This window comes from Salminus brasiliensis, chromosome 5 (assembly GCF_030463535.1).
Source record: "Salminus brasiliensis chromosome 5, fSalBra1.hap2, whole genome shotgun sequence".
In the NCBI taxonomy this organism is placed as follows: Eukaryota; Metazoa; Chordata; class Actinopteri; order Characiformes; family Bryconidae; genus Salminus; species Salminus brasiliensis.
This window is the reverse complement of record NC_132882.1, coordinates 44630328-44652836: the sequence shown is the minus strand read 5'-3', so window position 1 is coordinate 44652836 and position 22509 is coordinate 44630328. Positions and strand designations below refer to the sequence as shown.

The 22509-nt window shown below is 42.5% G+C and overlaps 3 protein-coding genes across 4 annotated transcripts in view; 1 reads left to right on the top strand and 2 right to left on the bottom strand.

Annotated features, from left to right (window-relative positions):
• mfap5 (microfibril associated protein 5) overlaps window positions 1–4174 on the top strand; it is a 69483-nt gene extending 65309 nt beyond the window's left edge. For both annotated transcript variants that reach the window (XM_072680597.1, XM_072680596.1), the window contains exons 4-7: window positions 78–119; window positions 847–934; window positions 2015–2088; window positions 2815–4174. In XM_072680597.1, coding sequence (XP_072536698.1) covers window positions 78–119; window positions 847–934; window positions 2015–2088; window positions 2815–2918 — 308 coding nt within the window. In that variant the 3' untranslated portion in view covers window positions 2919–4174. The remainder of the gene's footprint in view (window positions 1–77; window positions 120–846; window positions 935–2014; window positions 2089–2814) is intronic.
• Window positions 4175–4438: 264 nt separating this feature from the next.
• On the bottom strand, window positions 4439–17323 carry LOC140556556 (adaptin ear-binding coat-associated protein 1-like). The gene is made up of 8 exons (XM_072680598.1): window positions 17132–17323; window positions 12314–12414; window positions 11420–11524; window positions 11229–11310; window positions 10957–11065; window positions 9965–10112; window positions 9519–9618; window positions 4439–6373 (listed from the first exon to the last, which is right to left on the bottom strand). Exons 1-8 carry the CDS (start codon window positions 17224–17226, stop codon window positions 6316–6318), a joined length of 798 nt encoding a protein of 265 aa, XP_072536699.1. The 5' UTR covers window positions 17227–17323; the 3' UTR covers window positions 4439–6315.
• Window positions 17324–18600: 1277 nt separating this feature from the next.
• On the bottom strand, window positions 18601–22121 carry aicda (activation-induced cytidine deaminase). The gene is made up of 5 exons (XM_072680594.1): window positions 22102–22121; window positions 21179–21344; window positions 20399–20678; window positions 19160–19275; window positions 18601–18651 (listed from the first exon to the last, which is right to left on the bottom strand). Exons 1-5 carry the CDS (start codon window positions 22119–22121, stop codon window positions 18601–18603), a joined length of 633 nt encoding a protein of 210 aa, XP_072536695.1.
• Window positions 22122–22509: the final 388 nt, after the last annotated feature.

Genomic DNA, 22509 nt, shown 5'->3' with positions numbered 1-22509 from the left:
AATGATTTTAAAAATCCTTCTGTTTACAGCAGCAGTTAAGCCCCACCCACTCAGACTAGCCTATTTCTATTTTTCAGGAACAGAGCTGCCATACTTAGAAAACGGTGAACCACCATCAGGTCAGTTTGTATACACACACACACACATATCACTAGACAACTTAGAACGTGGCACCTTTGGTTCGAACCCATTTGACACATGATTGACAACTGCTTCCTGTTGCCATGGTGATCCCTGATAGATTGAGTGTTTAACCAATGAATTGTTTTACTCTAGATTTTGTCTGTGAAGACTCACCTTGGTCAGTGTCCACCTCAAAAAAACACAAAAGCAAAGAAAAAACAAACTCTTGACAGTGGGCGTGGCCAAAAAGGTTGGTGATTAGCAAAAGATGGTCAGTCTAATCAGCAGGAACTACACCATAGAGCAAGACAGTGACCCAAAACACCAGGTCAAGAACCTGACCTTTATCCAAGATAATTCATGAGTTATATCATCAGTAAAGATTAGCAAACCATCGCCAAGACACTACCTCCACCATGCTTGACAGATTGTATGCTTTTGACCATGAGGTTCCAAAACAAACATCAGCTGAGAGACGTTGTGGAGAAGCGCCGCAAATACTAAATATTTGCGGAAATAAAAATTCTGTTTCAATACTTTTGCTTACGTAAAGAGTGGGAGGTCTGCCACTGAAGCTGCCATGTTTCCGTCTCACGTTTCTTCTACTCTCTAATAAAACCCAAACGTCATCCAGTGTTTAGCAAAACCAAAAGAACTGGCCTCGTCCCAATACTTTTGGAGGGGTCTGAAAGGCAGGAGTGTAACAATGGCTGTGTGTTTTAGACTGCCGAGAGGAAATGTACCCGTGCACTCGGATGTACTCCGTCCATCGCCCTTTAAAGAGGTGCATCCACTCCCTCTGCCTTTACAGGTAACACACACACACACACACACACACACACACACATACACACACACACACACACACACCTGTTTCCATGTAGCAGTCATTTTTCCCCTATAGGAATGAATGTGGTGATGCACCTTTCTTATGTCATGATAATAAAGCTACAGCCCACTAACCACACAGGGTGCCACAGCAACCACCTAGCAACACCATAGCAACCGCTTAGCAACTCTATAGCAGCGCCATAAAAACACTTAGGATCTCACTGCCAACAAGTGGTCAACATTATTATTATTGTGACAGGCCTGTCCCATCACAACCATTTGGAGCAATTGCCTAGCAACCATCTAGCAACACTATAATAACCACATAGCAACAAAAAAAAAAACATAGTAACAATCTTGCAACTACCTGGTATACAATAGCAATATCACTGGAAACACCTAGCAACTACCTAATAACCCCGGAGCAACCATCTGAAATATCATAGCAACCATTATTCTGTATTAACCATATTCTGGATATAAATTTTATTAGAATCAGGACGTTCGGGGTTTTTTCGACCTGGTGATCTCGACCTGGTGATCTCGGCCTGGTGATCTCGGCCTAGGGATCTCAACCTGGTGATCTCGGCCTGGTGATCTCGGCCTGGTGATCTCGGCCTAGGGATCTCAACCTGGTGATCTCGGCCTGGTGATCTCGGCCTAGGGATCTCAACCTGGTGATCTCGGCCTGGTGATCTCGGCCTAGGGATCTCAACCTGGTGATCTCGGCCTGGTGATCTTAGCCTAGGGATTTCGGCTTGGGTTTAGCGGCCTGGTGATCTTAGCCTAGGGATTTTGGCCTAGGGATCTCAACCTCGTGATCTTAGCCTGGGGATCTCGGCCTGGGTTTCGGGGCCTGGTGATTTCGGCCTAGGGATCTTAGCCTAGGGATCTCGGCCTGGTGATCTTAGCCTGGTGATCTTAGCCTAAGGATCTTAGCCTAGGGATCTTGGCCTGGTGATCTCAGCCAGTGTGTTGCCTCTCACCATCTGTGTGTGTGTGTGTGGAACCTGGTGTGAGGGATGAACCGTTGTAACGCTGTACCCTTGTCTTCCTTCAGTCTTCCGCGAGTCTACGTTATCAACAAAGAGATCTGTGTGAGGACGGTGTGTCAGCAAGATGAAATTCTGAAGGGTGAGGAAATGAACAAACACACCACCGACATTCAGTAGCTCACCTTTAGCATCCATACAGACACCAGCTGAACGCAAGTGATCGCCTAATAGCAGGAGTAACGCCGCTAGGATAGCTGATAGTTTTGAGGGATGTAAAAACTGGCCATGTCCAAGTTTTCCATTAACCCTTTAGGCACCCACATGACGTTCTTTGATGGTTAGCATAGTTAGCATAGCAACAACCCTTTCTGAAGAGTAGGGCTTGGGGCTATAGTTTAAAAGTCGACCATTTCCCCAGCTCAAAGGTTCCTTAGGTTTGTTTGCAACTCTCAATGCTAACTCATTAGCTTACCTTGACCGTGAGCTTGCACTAGCTAAATCTGTGATTTGCTTCTCACAGCAGAAGGGTTAGCAAACTGCTGTCCTGCTGTCAAAAAAAGTGACACAGAACCCTGAGTAGCTGCTTTCAGATGGTCAAGGTGGTTAAAAAGCTGCTCATCCAGAAGAAAACTTTACCTGCCCTGATGCTGGGCATGCTGGTCAACCAGCCTGGTCAAGCCTGGTCTTACTGGTGGTCTAGCCTGGTCATGTTGATCTTGCTTGTAGAGAAGCTTAACCATCAAACTCAAACTCAAGCAAACCTTGGTCAACCAGCTTGACCGGCTTGAGCTGGCCAGCTAATTGCTTAATTGCTTAATTGCTAAATTAACCCCCCCCCCCCTCTCTCTCTTTCTCTCTCTCTCAGCTGAACTGTGCAGAGAGAAATCCGGGTGGCCCAAACGAATTCAGAGGTCGACCAGGAAGCGCTGTGTCCAGAGAAGAAACAGAACATGGGCGAGCAACAATTAAAACAGACAGAGAGAGAGAGAGAGGGGGGGGGGGGTGTGGAATAAAGACCAGCAAGGTAAAACAGACTAGAGCTAGAGAATGGAACTACTTTTTATAGCAAGTAGTACCGGTTACTTCTGCCTAATCACCATGAAAATCGCTATAACCTGGAACTACATTTTGGTCTATTTTGGCCTTTGGTTTGGTGTGTGAGTCATTAGCTTACTTTTATACAATGGAGAAACACAGAAAAAGTAGTTCCAGTTACTTCTGTTCACTTAGTCTGTTCACCAATTAAAACCATAGGAAAGCAGGAGCAACTACAAACTTTTTACAGTGTGTGTTTTTGTTTCGGTGCTCGCTTTTAAACACTGACGAAGAAGACAGTGAAAAGTAGTTCTGGGTATTTCTGCCTGTTCACCATGAAAACCTTAAGGAAAGGGTGAAGTAGCTGGAACTACTTTTTTTAAAGGTGTTTTCCAGTGTTTGCAGTGTTCTTTGTTTTTGATGTGCAGATTATTTACTTACATTTAAACACTGATGAAGAAGACAGTGAAAAGTAGTTCCGGTTACTTTGTCCTGATCATAATAAAAAAGCTTAGGGAAAATGTAAATAACCGGAACTACTTTTTAAAAGGTGTTTTTTAAGAGTCGCTTACTTTTTAACAGTGGAGAAATACAGATAAAAAAAGTAGTTCCACTTTTCCTAATGTCTTGCGGTAACCAAGGTGATGAGGCGGGGCCTGTGAAACCTCTGGCCATATCAGTACACTGGTTAAGAATGGTCCCTCCTAGAAAAGTAGTTCCATCTTTGACTAAATAAATTCTACAGATTTGCAGCTTAACTTCCAAAAAAATTTTTTTGTTTTGTTTTAGTGGTTCGGCCAATAGGGATCAAGCTGAAAAAAGGGAAAATGCTGGAGTGATCCTTTAATCTTGTCCTCTAGTCTGAGGAACTAGTTTTCCTTTTATTAACCCAAGTCTGTGAATTACCCTAAACGGTCCATGTTTTCATAACCTGTAGCTTCTTATTATTAATTTTTTGTGACTTGGTCAGTTTACTGAATGTGTTCATTTTTGTATCATGACATTGTTCGTATTCTGGCGGCAGCAGTGTGTGTGTGTGTGTGTGTGTGTGTGTGTGTTATTCACAGCACATTGTTATTGGTGCTATATTCATGTTATTACATTACAATACTGTATCTCATATCTTTTCATATCAGTGTTAGTAAAAAAAGTAAGCTATCAAATAAAGCAACAGTTATTTCCTACATAAATTTACTACTTGAGTTCTATATATTACGTCTTTTTTAATATAGTTAATTAAATTTTTATTAAATAAAAAAAAAAATAAAGTGCTTTGTTTCTGTCAAAAAAAAGATCCAGCAGAAAGTTTTATTAAGTTCTACCCTTGTCTCGTTTGGCACATTTACAATTTTGATATATATTTCATATAATAAATGATGGAATTGTAATAAATATATAATAAGTAATGGTATTATTTTGTGTCTGTCGAGCAAAAAATGAAGCTGAAATGAGAATCTCAGCAGCTTCTCTGTTTATTATTTGTCCGAAACAAACACATATACAATATGCAGACATTTCTGAATGAACAGACAGCAGAAAATAAACAAACCCCAACAAACAAACAAACAAACAAACAACACAAAACAGAACATTGATGACTCAACCCTGCAGAAATAAATACACACAGTTACACTTCAACTAACATCTAACTACTCAACACTAGAGTTCAACACTGCGATTTTACACGTAATACACACATTTATCTTAACACACACACACACACACAGTGATCTTTAGCCTGTACATTTTGGTCCAGCCACTTAAATAGAGTGTGCCACTGTAGGACATCAGAACGTGGCCCCCTGCTGCCCTCCTGCAGTGTTTACACTCCACTACATCCATCTCACACACACACACACACACACACACACACACACACACACACACACACACACACACACACACACAGTGCAGTTCATGAGTCGCACTACAGTTCTCAAAGTTTGGAATCACTTTATTTAAGGTTTGAGGTTCTACTGCAGTTGACATCCAGCATGAATTTCTACTAATATCCTGGATGTTTTACTAGAAGTAACGTCCAACATGAAGTTCTATTGAAATTAATGTCCAACATGAAGTTCTTCTAAAAAATTAACGTCGAATATGAAGTTCTACTAAAAATTAACGTCCAACATAAAGTTCTATTAAAATTAACGTCCAAAGTGAAGTTCTATTAAAATTAATGTCCAACATGAAGTTCTTCGAAAATTAACGTCCAGCATAAAGTTCTTCGAAAATTAACGTCCAACATGAAGTTTTTCTAAAATTAACGTCCAACATGAAGTTCTACTGAAATTAACGTCCAACATAAAGTTCTATTATAATTAACGTCCAACATAAAGTTCTATTATAATTAACGTCCAACATGAAGTTCTACTAAAATTAATGTCCAACATGAAGTTCTACTAAAAAATTAACGTCCAACGTGAAGTTCTATTAAAATTAACGTCCAACTGTAGTTCTCCTAAAATTAATATCCAGGATAATTGAATATCTAGACTGTTTCATACTGACTGAGTTGTGGTCAGATCTAAAGGTAGATTACTGTTTTAGTATTCAGGGCTTAATAACTTTATTATAACTATATAAAACTCATATAAGTGATTCCAAACTTTTGAACAGTCGTGGAACCCGTAGAACAATAACACTGTGAGACTGATTCAGAGCTTGAGAAGAGCGAGTACCAGACTTCAGCCTGGTTCAGACCTCAGCTAACGGGACTGATTGCATATACAGCCGGGATCTCGCTGTACCATGGCTGGTTCAAACACAGTATACTACACAGTTTCACCACTAGAGGGCGACACAACTCTGAAAGAAACAGCAGAACCTGTGGAACCGTCAGAAAATGAAGCTGCTCAAATGATCTAGATCAACTTGTCTCTGGTAAAGTTCATACATTTACAAATATAGACATAAACTATACATTATATATTTATTTATTTGTTAATAAACAGCATTATTTACTGGTACAGCGTTGGTTGCATTGTCTTATTCAAACACCGGGTTTGGGAAACCGAAAAGGAACGGTAAATTGGGGAGAAATTGGGGGATAAACTTAAAGTAACAGTTCGGTCAAATGTGTTCGATCAGCTGACCAATTAACATGATGCTAATTAGCCGTCTAAACCATCACGCCCTCTCCTGAAACCGTGGGGAGGTGTCCAGTGATCTAGTTCCTGACTCTGCTGGACTCACTGTTAGATATTTAGTCGATGTTGACAGATAGGCTAACGCCTGTCCACTAGAGGTCAGCATGTCGCACAGTTTTGGGCCGAACTGCCACTTTAAGTGTCAGTCCGAACGTGTGAACACACCCATACCCACACACTCAGAACTGGACCCAGCTGGTGGAGGAAGAGTCCTGCTTGTCCGGTTCAGATGACAAACTGAAAAAGAGAGAGAGAGAGAGAGAGAGAGAGAGAGAGAGATTCACTGTAAGGTGTTGACCTGTACACTCTTAAAGGAGCAGTTCCTCAAAAACCCAAATGCTCCCAATTTATCTCCGAGCTCAGACTCAGTCAGTCAGCCAGGACACCTTTGGTATCTCACCTGAGCTTCTTTCGTTTACAACAGGACATGCTAGGCTAACGTTGCTAACAAGCACTGCATTTAGACTGTCACCAATCGCATCTCCCTGTAAAACAAGCCGTAAAAACGTTCGTCTCTCAGCCGGTCTCTCAGAACTCCTCCGGATCTTTGTTAGTTTGGTGAATGGATGTGGTTCTAATAAAATATTATTATATATAATATACTATAATTCAAATTATAGATGACATTTCATCAAAAAATTTATATCCATCATGACGTTTCATATTAAAATTTACGTCCAAGATAATTCTATTAAAGTTTATCTTCCAGGATGAAGTTTTACAAAAATTAACATCTAATCTTGTAATGTTCTACTAAGATTAATATCCAGGACGTTCTAATAAAATGTAAAGTTCTTTAAAGTTTGAAAAAGTTCTTTAAAATTTAACGTCCAAGATGACGTTCTACTAAATTTCACTTCTACTACTGATGTTATGATGTTCTACTAAAATTAATATCCAGGAAGTTTTACTGAATTAATATTAAGGATGACATTTCATCAAGAATTAATATCCAGTATGAAGTTTTATAAACACTCATATCAAAAATGACGTGCTACTAAAATTACTTCCAAGAAAATGTATCAAGAATTTATATTTAGTGATTAGTCATTTACTATTGAAGATAAAGTTCTACTAAAAGTAACAACTAAGGTGATGTTCTACTGAGATCAATATCCAGGAAGTTTTAATAAAATTAATATTAAAGATGACATTTCATCAAAAATTTATATCCAGCAAATTGACGTTCTCCTACTAAAATGACCTTTCAAGGTGATGTTCTACCAAAAATGTATATCCCTATGTAATATGAGATGAGATTGGTGACAGTCCAAGTGCAGTGTTTGTTAGCAACATTAGCCTAGCATCGCCCGTTATGAACTGTTCCTTTGGTTAACACTCTATCTGAAGGCTGCCTACATAGGCACTGTGTAGGTAGCCTCCGCAGACAACAGTAAGACCTGCATAAGCACTGCTTAACATGTTTACAAAGCAGCAGCATCGCCCGCATCAGTTTTCACAAGCGGCTTCCATTATGAATAACACTAAAGTGCTAAGGCTTGTGCTAACGAGTTATAACACCTTTATTAAACCTTTTATTATGCCTGCAGAATGTCTGTCAAGTCGGATGGAAGGAGAAAGGCAAATAAATAAATAAATGAATAAACCATAAAAGTCCATTCTGAATGAAATGTTCAGATATTAAATATTTTTTAATGAAACATTTAAATGTAGATGTTATTCAGTGCTTATGCACTGTGTTATAAAGTCCTCATGTAAGCAGCCTTCAGATAAAGTGCTATCAAAGCCTCCGACCGGTTGAACTCCGTGCCAAAGCCACAACCGGCCACCAGGGGGCGACAAAGCAGGTTTCCAACCTTCCATCTGCAGTTCACTGAAATCCAACCCGCTGCAACACTGCAATTACAGCATTTATGATACAAGCTAAACATTTACACTGTCTTTAAGCTGACAGCACAAATATTTGACCCCGGAAAGCTACGCGCCATTGCTTTTTCGCTGACCGCAAACTGACTACAGACATATTTTGTGAAAGATCATTAGCCTCTTCTATCAACGGCATAAACACAGGGGGGAAAAGGGCCGGTGTTCAGCGTATGGTAATGCAGCCATAAAGAGCTTTAACCACGTTCCAACAGCAACAGCGCTTGAAAAACGCACAGGGGAAAGTTTTTGCTAATGCTAGTGCGGCTACAAGGGCCATCAATTATTTTGCAGTTGCACACGCTACACTTTTACAATCACAACACGATGCCTGTGCAGTTCTGCAGGCCTGTGAACCACCAGGGGGCCTCCTTGAGTACTCAGGCGCATGCAGTGGGCACCCCTAGTCAACATGTGTGTTAGTGGGAATAGTTGAGTGAGTGGAAGACGAACTGATCTCCAAAAGACATGGAGTGTGTTGATGCTGAGTGTCAGCTGATACGGATCCGATCCGATCCAGACCCACAGTTTAGATCAGACGAGCTGCTGATTAATCCGTTCAGAAAATCCCTTTATTTTTAATATCAGATTCTATAATCAGACATTCTGGACTGACTTATTTAGTTTAAAATTATCTAATCTAAAATTAACATAATCTAAAAAATATGTTTTATAATGTTTAATATCTAATAATCCAGTCTGATCTCCTCCCTGACCAATCAGCTCCCAGCTCCATTACAACACTGCAGTCAGGTATGTGTAGTGGTACACACTCTGGACTGGTATCTGTGGTTGTTGTTGGTCTACTGGTGTGTAATAACTGGTTCATAGTGGGGGAATGTGCTGTGTGTGTGTGTGATTGGGGTTTCTATAGCGAGTGTGTGTGTGTTAGCATTAGCGTTAGCCTCCACTCGGTTCTGAATGGGTTCTTCAGTGCTGGTTTGTATTCAGAAAAAGCCGAGCGAGCGGTTCTCCCGGTTCTCCCGCTGGTAAAACAGACCGTTTCAGTGACAGTTTAATAAAGGGTCAGATATTATGGTCTGTTTTCAGGTTCCACTGCACTGCAGAACCGCAACTCCTTTATTTACCTTCTGAGAGCGTCCACATCGGTGCTGCTGCAGCCGGCTGGGGATAATGGGCGTTAATGGGGCCTTGAGGACACCAGATGGCGCTATGAGCACCGTGGTTAAGGCAAAGACTTGGAACTGGGTTAATCAGGTTTTCCAAATTCCGAGAGGGCCTCACGAACCCAGAGTTCAAGGTCAAGGTGTTTGATCCAAAAGACCTACATAAACATTTAGCCGACTCTGGAGCGGTGGTGCACTGTTCTACTGTGCAGCAACCCCTGCACTAATATGAGCGCCATGGGAGAGTCACCAGACGAAAACCCACGAAAAAGGGGGTGTTACCAAGTACTGACCATTCAGGGTGCCAAAACTTTTGCATGCTACTGACTGTACAGGTTGACATTCCACTTCTCCACTTGCATGTGCTTTACCTGTCGGACGTGAAATCCCCCCACAGGTCCGTGTTTGCGCTGGGAGCCGCGGGCTGGGCCTGGGTGTCGGAGTTGCTGCTGTCCAGGTCTAATAAGCAGCCTGAGGAGAAAAGCGGACCCGAGAGTGAGCTACTGGACCTGGATGTGCACACACTGTATGAGCCAAAACATTATAACCTAAGATTATGACTTCAGATGGATCGGTCCCTACAGGGTGCCCGACACCCTGTTGAGGTTCCCGCACTGCAACCCTTTTGGCTGTTTGGGAGACGCTCTGATGGTCCAGACGTCTGGACATAACGATCATAGCAGGTTCCTCGCAGCCCAAAACCCAGACCACCTACACTATTACCTTAATAAGTCTTAATGTTTTGGCTCATAGGTGTAAATACGCACTCAGCAGACTACACTCATCAAAGTACACACATATGCAAGGTTAGCTTTACCTGTGTCGCTGCCTCCGGTCAGCGGTTCTGTGTCGTGATTGGCGGATGTGGCTAAAGGAGGCGGGGCTATCTTGCCGCTGGGAGGAGGTGGAAGGAGTCCAAACCCACCTGAACTTTGGGGACGGGATTTGTCCCTCTTTTTGCTTTGCTGGGGGAAAAAGAAAAAGACTGAACTCGGGTGGGTGGCGTCTACTTCCCCCCCCCACATCCTGTCCCGGGATAACACCGGTATACGATGCTACCGGGGGCGGAGCGTTCTGCGCCCAGTTCAAACGTTTAGACACAGGAAGAGCGACTGAAGCTGATTTAAAGGCCTTTCCTGTGGTTTCCTTCTGGATCTGTAGCCACATGCTAAGCTAGCCTCTCCTTAACTAGCTCAGCTTCAGCTGCTGACTGAGCACAGAACTTCTCATGTTGACCATGAGGTCCAGTGATTGGTGCTGGCAGGAACAGAAGAAAGAAGACAAGAAGAAAGCAGAGGCCGGTTCTGCTGTGTTTGGACTCGTAGCCGGCTAGCTAGGCTTAGATAAGTCAGCTAGCAGGCTAAACACCACAGAACAGCTAACCGATGCTCAAATCCACCTGTTTAGAGGATAAAGCCTCATATCTGAGAGCACAGAGCCGAGGGGACGGTCTAAGGAGGGTTCTCCACTGTTTTCGGGCTCACATTTAGGTTTGCTTGCCCCCTTGCTAGCGCCGCCAAACTTGCAACTACGGTGGGCTAGTGTGGCTATCCTATATAAGGGCAATGATTCAATAAACAGCAATAATATGTCTCACTTAGGCTGGATTACAGAAACTGATAGATCTCTGACCCCAGAGTGACTGTTAGCATCATTAGCCTAGCAGCTATCGGTTATTAACTAAAGAAGCACACGTCAGATCCCAAACAGATCGGCTGATCGTCGGTATCTGGGGTCAGAGATCAATCGTGTTGATCTGACTTATTGATGAACTGCCCCCTTTTAAGAGGAAGAGCGTTTTGTTTTTACCCCAATGTTGAGAGTGATGGTCTGGCCCTCTTTAAAGCCCAGGTCTAGTTTTGGGCCCAAGTCTGGAGCCTGAGCCTGCTTACTAAACTCAGTATCCTGCTTCACCCACCTGCCAGAGAGAGAGAGAGAGAGTCGGTTAGAATGAGCCTGACATACTGTGACCTAATATATCTATAATAATCAATATTATTATTATTATTAATAATAATAATAATAAAAATAATAACAAAATCTGAAATAATTATTTTAGTGAAATAATAACATTAACATACTTAAAATGATCCTGCAAAGCCACGTTAAAGTCAAAGGCATCTCCCCGGTCCTCGAATCCGATGCCGATGAACGCACTACGCCCTGAGAACAGAAAAGGATGGGGGAGGGTGGAGGGTGGAGGGTGTTGGGGGTTTTGGTTTCCTGCACTTCATTCAGACGTTTCGTTCAGTGTTTATTCTCGCGAACTCACCGCTGTCGTCCTGAATCCGCAGGATGAAGTAACGACTCGAGTCACTGACGGTTTCCACTGCGATACCGGGATACTGGTCCACCGGGGCTTGGGCAAACAGCTCCCCTACAGGACAAGAGGAAAACTGCATCACAACCGACCTTTTAACTTCCATCCATTGTTAGATACATTAGCATATTGGGTCACCTATTTATTTAAGCCTGGACCATGACTGAAGGATAGAAGCAGGTGATATGGGTTGATATTTATATCATAATAATAATAATAAGTACAGTAAAATGACAAATAAATTCATTTAAACAAAACAAATTAATACAAAACAGTCAATAAATATAAAGTTATTTAAATATGAATTTTCCCAAAATCTAACAAATATAAACAAACACTAATAAAATGTAAAACAATTTTTATTTCAGCTGTTACTACTTATAATAAAATAAAAACAATAGCAGTTATTATTACAGTTAATATTATTAATAAATAATTCAATAATTAAAATGAATGTAGAAAATGGAATACAAAACAAAATTAAATTAAATCATAAAAAATTGAATTATTACAATATAAATGTATACTTATTCAAATAATATATTACTAAAGAGTTACAAATATTTTAGTTCATAATGTCTATATATAATTAAAATATGTATATTAAAACAATTAAACAAGTGCATTTCTGAAAATGTATTATAATGTATGATTATTATTATTATTATTATTATTAATAATAATAATAAACATTATGATAACAATTATAATAAATATAACAATGAGTTGTATGTTTAAACTTTAAGCAGATGAATCGGCCCGTCTCGGTCTGTCAGTGTGTTTGTGCGCTACTGCTGGACGGTGGGTGGGTGGGTGGGTGGATGTGTTTACTCCACCTTCTCTAACCTGAGATTTTGTCCTCTAGTTTTATATACGCAACTTTCCCCTTGGCAGTGACCCTCATCCGACCCGTCCAATCAGGAGCGTCCAACTTCCAGTCTGCCGCCCTGCAAAACACACACAGATGGAGACAAGCTGTAAACATGTAAACATAAACAACCAGTCATGTTTATAGTCTGATATTCCGATATTCCGAGTCTCCCGTGGCTGCTGATTGTTGGCACAAGAGTTTTTAGGAAGCTTTGAAATTTGCATCACTTGACCTTTCCTACTGATGACCAGTCCAGCTTAAGACCAGCTTTTGCTGGTAGCTGCTTTTAGATGGTCTAACTAGTTCTTTGATGTTCAAGGGGGTTGAAAAGCTGGTCATCCAGGCAAAAACTGACCATCTGGTCAGGTTGCTGGTAAATCAGCTGGTTTATGTACGTTTTCGTTTGAGTTAGATGGACTAATGTATCTACCAGCATCACTAACTTCACCAAGCTGGTCATACTGGTGGTCAACCAGCTTGGTTATGCTGGTCATGCTGGTCAAACAGTTTGGTCATTCACTTTGACTAGTTTGGTCAGGCTGGTCATACTGGTGGTCAACCAGCTTGGTCATGCTGGTCAAACAGTTTGGCCATTCAGGTTGACTAGTTTGGTCAGGCTGGTCATACTGGTGGTCAACCAGCTTGGTTATGCTGGTCAAACAGTTTGGTCAGATTGTTAATGCTGGTAGACCAGCTAAACCACACAGGTCAAACAAAAGCATGCCCTATACTGGTCAAGAGCCAAGCTGGTCAACCAGTTGGAGCTGGTCAGGCTGTTTTTTATATATATATATATATCTTCAGCAGGGTGTGACCAAACCATGACCCAAACAGGATACTCAAGCTCTGGGACCTGAAGATCTTGGTCAAATTTATCAGAGCTCCATACTCTTGGGGGTACCCAAACTTTTGCATGATGCTTCTTCTCTTCCGAGCTGGACCAGCTCTGAGGTCAAGAGCCCGGATGAAGCTGGAGCCCGGATGTGGTAAATCAGAGGAGTGTATATGAGAGCTGTGATGCGCGAGACGGACTTATCGCATCATCCCTTTATTAGTCAGCTCCGCGCGAGCTCGTGGCATGATGAAACGCTGCGCTTCCTCTCCCACGCGCCGGACGGACCGGACCGGACCAGACCAATCAGCTCCCGGAGACGAGCACAAACAAACGCACCGGCCGGAAGCGCGAGCGCGTCACCGTATTAGCGAGGAGCTAAACAATAATATCCTCCGCCCTCGCGCGTAAACACACACACACACGCGCGCGCGCACGCACGCACTCCTTGTTTACACGGATTATGCAGTGAAATCATGTTAGATGACGTCTGAGGTCATCAGAGTTCACCCAGACGCTCCGCTGATGAGAAGTGATGCAGATGAAGATATGAGGCAACCAGGGTTCGATAGCTGGCCGACGACACTGCAGAACCCACAGTACCGAATGACCCAGCAGTGACCCACGGTGTTTACACCAGTCCAGCTGGACTTAAAAAGAAAAAGGCCCTGGGTTAACTGTTCAACAGCCCACTAGAGTAGGGTGACCCAAAAAAAAAGGGGGGGGGGCATGTGGGTGTCCGGCGAGGTCAGGATGTTGTGGCTCAGTGGCTTTGAGTGGGCCGGACACCCACCAATTCACCAATACTCACCATTAGTGTTGAACACACACACACACACAGAGATACACACACAAACTACTGATCAAACACACACACAGTGACCATGAGCACACGTGCCCAGAGCAGTGGGCAGCCATCGCTGTAGCACCTGGGGAGCAGGTATTGAACCCACCAGCCTGGCGCTCTAACCGCTGAGCCACCATTTCAACTAAAAATAGTAAATTACTTCAAAAATACTATCCTATATTAGTATTAAAATGAAATAAGTATTTAAGAAATTATTCTCAGTTAGTTTTACCATGTTTACATCTTTTTAAATTATTATTTTCATGCGAATTTAAAAAGAAAGCGAAAATAACAGTCCAGTAAAGCCAAACTCATTTGTGTTGATATTGTGTTTAGGCCTTTTTCTTATGCTGAGGCCAATCGATTGTGCTGCATAGCTGTCTGACCAATGGTTGATGTAGATGAAGATACATGTAGACCAATAGTGGTGGTGAGAAGGTGGGACATAAGCATCGGTTTGACTAATGGTTGATGTAGATGAAGATACATGTAGACCAATAGTGGTGGTGAGAAGGTGGGACATAAGCATCGGTTTGACCAATGGTTGATGTAGATGAAGATGTGTAGACCAATAGTGGTGGTGAGAAGGTGGGACGCAAGCATCGGTTTGACCAATGGTTGATGTAGATGAAGATACATGTAGATCAATAGTGGTGGTGAGAAGGTGGGACGTAAGCATCAGTTTGACTAATGGTTGATGTAGATGAAGATGTGTGGACCAATAGTGGTGGTGAGAAGGTGGGACGTAAGCATCGGTTTGACCAATGGTTGATGTAGATGCTAGGTATGTGTAGACCAATAGTGGTGGTGAGAAGGTGGGACATAAGCATCGGTTTGACCAATGGTTGATGTAGATGAAGATACATGTAGACCAATAGTGGTGGTGAGAAGGTGGGACATAAGCATCGGTTTGACTAATGGTTGATGTAGATGAAGATACATGTAGACCAATAGTGGTGGTGAGAAGATGGGACGTAAGCATCGGTTTGACTAATGGTTGATGTAGATGAAGATACATGTAGACCAATAGTGGTGGTGAGAAGGTGGGACATAAGCATCGGTTTGACTAATGGTTGATGTAGATGAAGATACATGTAGACCAATAATGGTGGTGAGAAGGTGGGACATAAGCATCGGTTTGACCAATGGTTGATGTAAATGCTAGGTATGTGTAGACCAATAGTGGTGGTGAGAAGGTGGGACATAAGCATCGGTTTGACCAATGGTTGATGTAGATGCTAGGTATGTGTAGACCAATAGTGGTGGTGAGAAGGTGGGACGCAAGCATCGGTTTGACTAATGGTTGATGTAGATGAAGATGTGTAGACCAATAGTGGTGGTGAGAAGGTGGGACGTAAGCATCGGTTTGACTAATGGTTGATGTAGATGCTAGGTATGTGTAGACCAATAGTGGTGGTGAGAAGGTGGGACGTAAGCATCGGTTTGACTAATGGTTGATGTAGATGAAGATGTGTAGACCAATAGTGGTGGTGAGAAGGTGGGACGTAAGCATCGGTTTGACTAATGGTTGATGTAGATGAAGATGTGTGGACCAATAGTGGTGGTGAGAAGGTGGGACATAAGCATCGGTTTGACCAATGGTTGATGTAGATGAAGATGTGTGGACCAATAGTGGTGGTGAGAAGGTGGGACATAAGCATCGGTTTGACTAATGGTTGATGTAGATGAAGATGTGTCGACCAATAGTGGTGGTGAGAAGGTGGGACGTAAGCATCGGTTTGACTAATGGTTGATGTAGATGAAGATGTGTGGACCAATAGTGGTGGTGAGAAGGTGGGACGTAAGCATCGGTTTGACTAATGGTTGATGTAGATGCTAGGTATGTGTAGACCAATAGTGGTGGTGAGAAGGTGGGACGCAAGCATCGGTTTGACTAATGGTTGATGTAGATGAAGATGTGTGGACCAATAGTGGTGGTGAGAAGGTGGGACATAAGCATCGGTTTGACCAATGGTTGATGTAGATGAAGATGTGTGGACCAATAGTGGTGGTGAGAAGGTGGGACGTAAGCATCGGTTTGACCAATGGTTGATGTAGATGCTGGTGTGTGTTGATAATTAGCCAAACTCCAGTTAAGTAGAATATAATTCTTTGAGAGACCGACACTTCATGAATCAATGTCTTGTGCTCTAAAAACTTCCGTACGTTGATTTGGTGAGCTTCATAGGTACACTTACCCCAACACTTCAACTTTTAACATCACCCAGATTTTATGCATATGAATGTTTAATAAAACAGGATTTCATAACTCAGATATACAGACTTGCGTACAGTATCGCCATATACTGAATCCTAACCCCTGTATCGTGATACCAATTGTATCGCCAGGTCCTTAAAACCAATGCACAGCCCTGTCGGTGAACATAGCTAGTCGCAGTGTTGATTCAACACTCAGAGGCTTAATTAAACACTGATTTATTAAAAAAAATGAACAGTAATATGATTATGATTGTAGGCTGTAGAGCATCGCCTCCAACCAGACTTGGCTTGCTGACAGGGTCTCAGCTCCAGCGTTAGCCGGGATTGTTTTTAGGGCTTTTTTTAAACAACTAACTAGATAACTAGCTAGTTAACTAACTCACTCTGTTAACTAGCTAACTCTAACTAATCTGTTGACTGCTGAGCTGTTAAGAAGTCGTGTGATCATCACAGGTAGCCTGCACAACATGCTTGCTTGCTTGCTAGCTAACTAACTAGCTAGCTACTGAGAGCGTTTTCACGTTTAAACAGACGTAAATAAACGTCTCGTAGTGTTGGCAGTTAGTCCTGACAGGGTTAAACGTCAAATTAAGACGAATACGAGCTCTGTTGGTGCAGAGGAGGCGAGGCAGGGATGCTGTGCGGACTCTCTGGGCCCCCTGAACGCAGCAGCGCAGCCTAGCCGACCCCACAACACAGCCGCCCCCTCCCCGCCCCTGGGCTCAGTGAGCCCCGCGTGAACCGCCCAGAACGGTTCGGGGAAATGTCAGGTTCCGTTTAACGGTTAAAAAGGTGTGAAAACGGGCTGATTAAGGTGTTAAACGGAGGCCGAAACCCGAACCGGACGCTAAGGGCAGGTGAGACGGGCTCGTCTCCAGGGCTCCGGTCGGTTACCTGACGCTGCGGTTCGACGCTCGCGGTGGAATTCGATACACGCTGACGTCAGGCTTCACGCACAGAATCGACTCGTACTCCGCCTCGGCCGCCATCTTGCTTGTTAACCCCTTCGGCCGGCCCGGTTTCCCCTGCCTTCTCTCGGCCGGTAACGGAGCCCGGTGACGCCGTAATACACCGTGTATGTGCGCCGCAGATTCAGACTGGGACCTGATGGGACGCAGCGTCCAGGGCTGGTGGTTTCACTGGGACCTCAGAAAATGGCTGGCTAGCTATAGCTAAGTTAGCTAAGCTAGCGATAGTATCGACTTCAGATAGAAATTAACGATATTCCGATATTTATTACAATATTTATTACGATATTTCAAACCGATATGGAAGGAAGTTCCTGCTGGAACAAAACAAACAAACAACAAACAAATAAAACAGTTAGCTAGCTAGCTAAGTGAGCTAGCGTTAGCTAGGAATAGTATTGACTTCAGGGGAAAATTTACGATATTCCGATATTTATTCCGATATTTCAAACCGATATGGAAGGAAGTTCCTGCTGGAACAAAAACAAGCAAACAAACAAGAAACGAATAAAACACTTAGCTAGCTAGCTAAGTGAGCTAGCACTAGCTAGGAAACCGCTTTCCTAGGGGGCGCACGATAGTATTGACTTCAGGGGAAGATTAACGATATTCCAATATTTATTTCGATATTTCAAACCGATATGGAAGGAAGTTCTTGCTGGAACAAAAACAAACAAACAAACAAACAAACAAAACATGTAGCTAGCACGTTAAGTGAGCTAGCTAGCGATAGTATCGACTTCAGGGGGAAATTAACGCTATTCCGATATTTATTCCGATATTTCAAACCGATATGGAAGGAAGTTCCTGCTGGAACAAAAACAAACAAACAGACAAAACAGTTAGCTAGCTAGCTAAGCTGGTTGATCAGCATAGATTGCGATTTTCGTTTTCGTTTGATGGATTAGCGGGTCAAGCATGATTAGCATGAAAAGCTTGATCAAGCAAGTTTTGCATTGCTGACACAGATGTGCAAATGCACTCACACACAGCTTTGTTATCTAGCCACTGTTCTCGTCCATATTTAGCTCCTCGGCCGCCATTAGCCTGTTCAGCTAGCCCAGTTGCCCTTGGATGTCTGGTCACTGATAGTGTTTAGTTTCTGACCAGTTATATTTACTGGCCTGAGAGCGTGAGGTACTGTGTACTGTAAACCGGTGTGTCAGCGCTAAATACGTTAGCCAGGTACGACTAAACTCATTAATGAAGAGGCCGTAAGGAAAAAGGAGCAAACGCTTTATTGTAGTTTTGTTAGACATGTTAAAACAAACTGTAATGCTTAATTAAAAATACAAAATTAATGCAAAAAAAAATTCAAGTCTCAGGAATTGAAGTTGACAGCACCATTTCAGCACCTAATGCTTTTTTTAATTCCCCACAGTCTCTGCTTTTGCATCAGAGACCCAGCAGAGCGAAGACGTCCCTCAGATCTTCAGTCTGGCAGGGCTGTGGAGGAGAAGAGTGGGTAAGTTAGGGAGTCCCACATTCTAGCACAGTTCTAGCTTGTTACTGACAGTGATATTAGCGGGTGTTGGTGTTAAAGGGTCCATATAGAGAAATACTATTACAATACTAAACATTTTCTGGCTTTTACAGAACAAAAAGACACTGAGAATTTCCACATTCTCAAAGCATAGACATCTCCTCTCAGTCCACGCAATGTGTGTAATGAGTAGTCCAACCCCGCAAATTCACATTACAGTCATAACATACAGTTTCAGCTCGGACTGCTTTTCTAACAAGACCCAGTACACGGCGGCCAGTTCGTTTACATATGTTGAGTGTTAAAGGCACAGTCAAGGTTAAAGAGAGGTTGGAAAACCACCAAATAGAAACAAATCCTGACTTTATCGATTCATTAAGTCATAAAAACAACATTAGTGGACCTCAGAGAGACATATACAACACAAGGAAATGTTGGGTATGGGCCCTTTAAAGGTGTTTTGATAAGAACCTGAAGGATTTGGTTGAGCTTGCGGGACAGTCTGACAGAGTTCTGGTGAAGGCCGTCCCAGGCTTTGAAACATCTCTCCCTGCGAGCCACGAACGTCTGCCAACAGTAGAAAAAATCTGGCGAGGAAAAGATCATCAGTATGTACATCAGTATGTGTATGTGTATACACTGTATATCAGTATGTATTGCAGTGTAATATAGTACATACTACCAATATAGTACCCACAACTACCAGTACAAATGTAGCACCCACAGCTATGAAAAGAAAAAAAGATATTTAAATTATATTATATTATAGTATAGTAAGTATATTATAGTGCATATATATATATATATATATATATATATATATATATATATATACATACAAAATATACTATAATATACTTCAGTATAGTATATAGTACAAATGTAGCAACCACTGCTATCAGTGTTTCAGCATATATATATATATATATATATACACTGAAGTATAGAATAGTGTGTTTGTATATATATATATATATATATATATATATATACATACAAAATATACTATAATATATTTCAGTATAGTATATAGTACAAATGTAGCAACCACTGCTATCAGTGTTTCAGCATATATATATATATATATATACACACTGAAGTATAGAATAGTGTGTTTGTATATATATATATATATATATATATATATATACATACAAAATATACTATAATATATTTCAGTATAGTATATAGTACAAATGTAGCAACCACTGCTATCAGTGTTTCAGCATATATATATATATATATATATATATATATATATATATATATATATATATATATATGAAACATATACATGAAACATGCATACTGAACAGTTCATAGTTCATGCATATAGAACAGTTCATAATCTATATTATACATTTATATTATTTTATATTTGAACTTCTAAAAGCACTCCAGCAGTTGGGTTACAGTGGCTCCTGTCAAGGGCTGTTAATATCAGGCAGCGAGTGAACAGTCAGTTCTTGACGTTGATGAGTTAGTGCAGGGCAAATAAACAAGCGTAAGAATCTGAGCCACTTTGACAAGAACCAAACTGTGATGTTCTAGACGACTGGGTTAGAACATCTCCAAAACATCAGGCAGGCAGGTCTTTTGGGGTGTTCTCGGTATGCAGTGGTCAGTACCTTCTCGTCTAAAACTGAAAGTGGAAGCGCGCCCCTGCAGGCACGCGTTCAACAGATGACGTGTGAAGCGCTCTCCCCGTACCTTTATACGTCATGACCGAAACCTGCACCCCTGCCCTCAGTAGGTGCCGCAGCCCCTCCCGTTCCAGGCTGTCCTCCTGGTCGCAGAAGTAGAGGCGGGAGACGAAGATTCGGAGCCGGAGGTTGGGCGTCTGGGACAGGATGTTGGTGATTCGCCTGGCGCAGTTAGAGCAGGGCGACCATGAGCAGAACCAGGTCACAGCGTAGCCCACTTTGGCTCCGTCCACACCAGGACCCCCCAGGCCCGGGCACAGCGCCCCGAGGTAGCGCAGGAAGAGGAGCTGACGGGAAGGGAAAGGTGAGATGAGGAATATACTAATCTAGACGATCTGCTGAGACATTTGGTGTTTGGTGTCTGAGGTCTGCCTCAACAAGTAATGGAGGCTTCTGTTTACTAATTAGCATGGGGCTAACTACAGGCCTGAACCACCATCCTCTCCTCAAACCATGTTAAATAATGTCTTGATTATTTGGTTTCTGACCTTCAGTCCATGTTTATAGATAACAGTAAGTCACACAGTGTCAGAAACCCCAAAATCAGGGATCACCACACAACTCGGTTTTCAGGAGAGTGTGCGAGGATTTAGGCACCATGCAGTAGACGCCTGTTAGTCTTATAGCTGCTTTGAAAGATACGTTTTTGGGAGTATTTGGACTAAGAAGATATTGTTTTTCAGCCTGAGCACCGCTTTGACGTCAGCGTCGCCCATGTCGGCACCGCCCTGACATCATCAGCACCGCACTTCCTTCTCCTGCAGTGGTCCGTCCGTCCATCACTCACCTCCACATGGCAGCCGGAGCGGTTGCGCAAGTGTCCGAAGTCGAAGGACAGGGAGTCGGGGCCGATTCGCCTCTTCACCACAAAGCAGAGGTAAGTCTCATGCCTCCCGCGAGCCCAGCGTACGTTCTTGTAGTGATAGATAAACTTCTTCTGGGTGAGCAGAACTCTACAGCACAGCATAACCCCCAAAAGAACCCATGAGGAACAGTGTTAGTCATAATCGGTGACGTACGGCATGACTTATGACTGCCTATGCAAAGGAACACAAGGGTGGAGGTCCTGCTGAGACTTCTGCAGAAGGTGCAAGACCTACATCAGTTCAAAAAGGCATCAGAACTACAAAGACAACATAAAGGCACATAAATAACGAAACCGTTCAGTCATTTAGTTTGATGATTGGGGAAATAGCGAGCAAGCGGCTTTTTTTAATTTCAGGACTGCCACTGTTGCAGTCGTGCGTGCGGGGATTGCCATAACAAACTCATTTGAGTCGGCTGTAGCTTAACTTACCGTTATTGCTATACTTAGACTAAGCCTGCACTCACTTTATTTAGGGGCGTTTTTGATATTGAGATCTAGATTACTATAGAGATGCGCCGAAAAGTAGAATAGTGCACCGTGCCGAGCTAATTAAAGCACACTCATGCATGCATACACACACACACACACACATAAAACCAGTAGTTTCTCAGTTTCATTCATCAGTAGTGAAAGTAGAGAAAGTATGAAAATGACTTTGCATTACCAGCATCAGACACCTCATGAGATTTTTCATTTGTAACAATTTATAGAAACACCTAATACTTAATAATCATAACAGTCCTACGGGACGTCCCATAGGACGCATTCTGTTGCATATCCAGTTTTTTTCTCTCTCTCTTTTTCTCTCTCTCAGGATTCTGCGTTTTTTTGTTTTTACTCACCTGTCCAGCTTGCTCGTCATTCCGAAAGACGAAAGCCACCCATTCATTGACTCATGCAAAAAGTCAGTGAGAGTGCCGAAAGTGTACGGCGTGGGGGAGGAAGGAGGTATAGAAAAACCTGTGACATATCGATACACTTGAGCGAGAGGGGGTCCCTGATTGGGCGAGAGCACTTTTGAAAAATGGTTTGGGAGGGCTGAAGTGCATTTAAACTCTTCAGACAAAGACATGTTTATAAATAGCAACTGTCGTTTAAAGGGACGTGCAAATGAGCGGTACAAAGAGCGCTGTAATGCCAGATAACCCAGAACCTGCAGTCTTGGTTTGGCCTTTTTAGCAGAAACACCTGCCATGCAGGTGCTCTTTGTAGGTGTACAGTTACACAGATAACGACCCTCTCACTTTGCA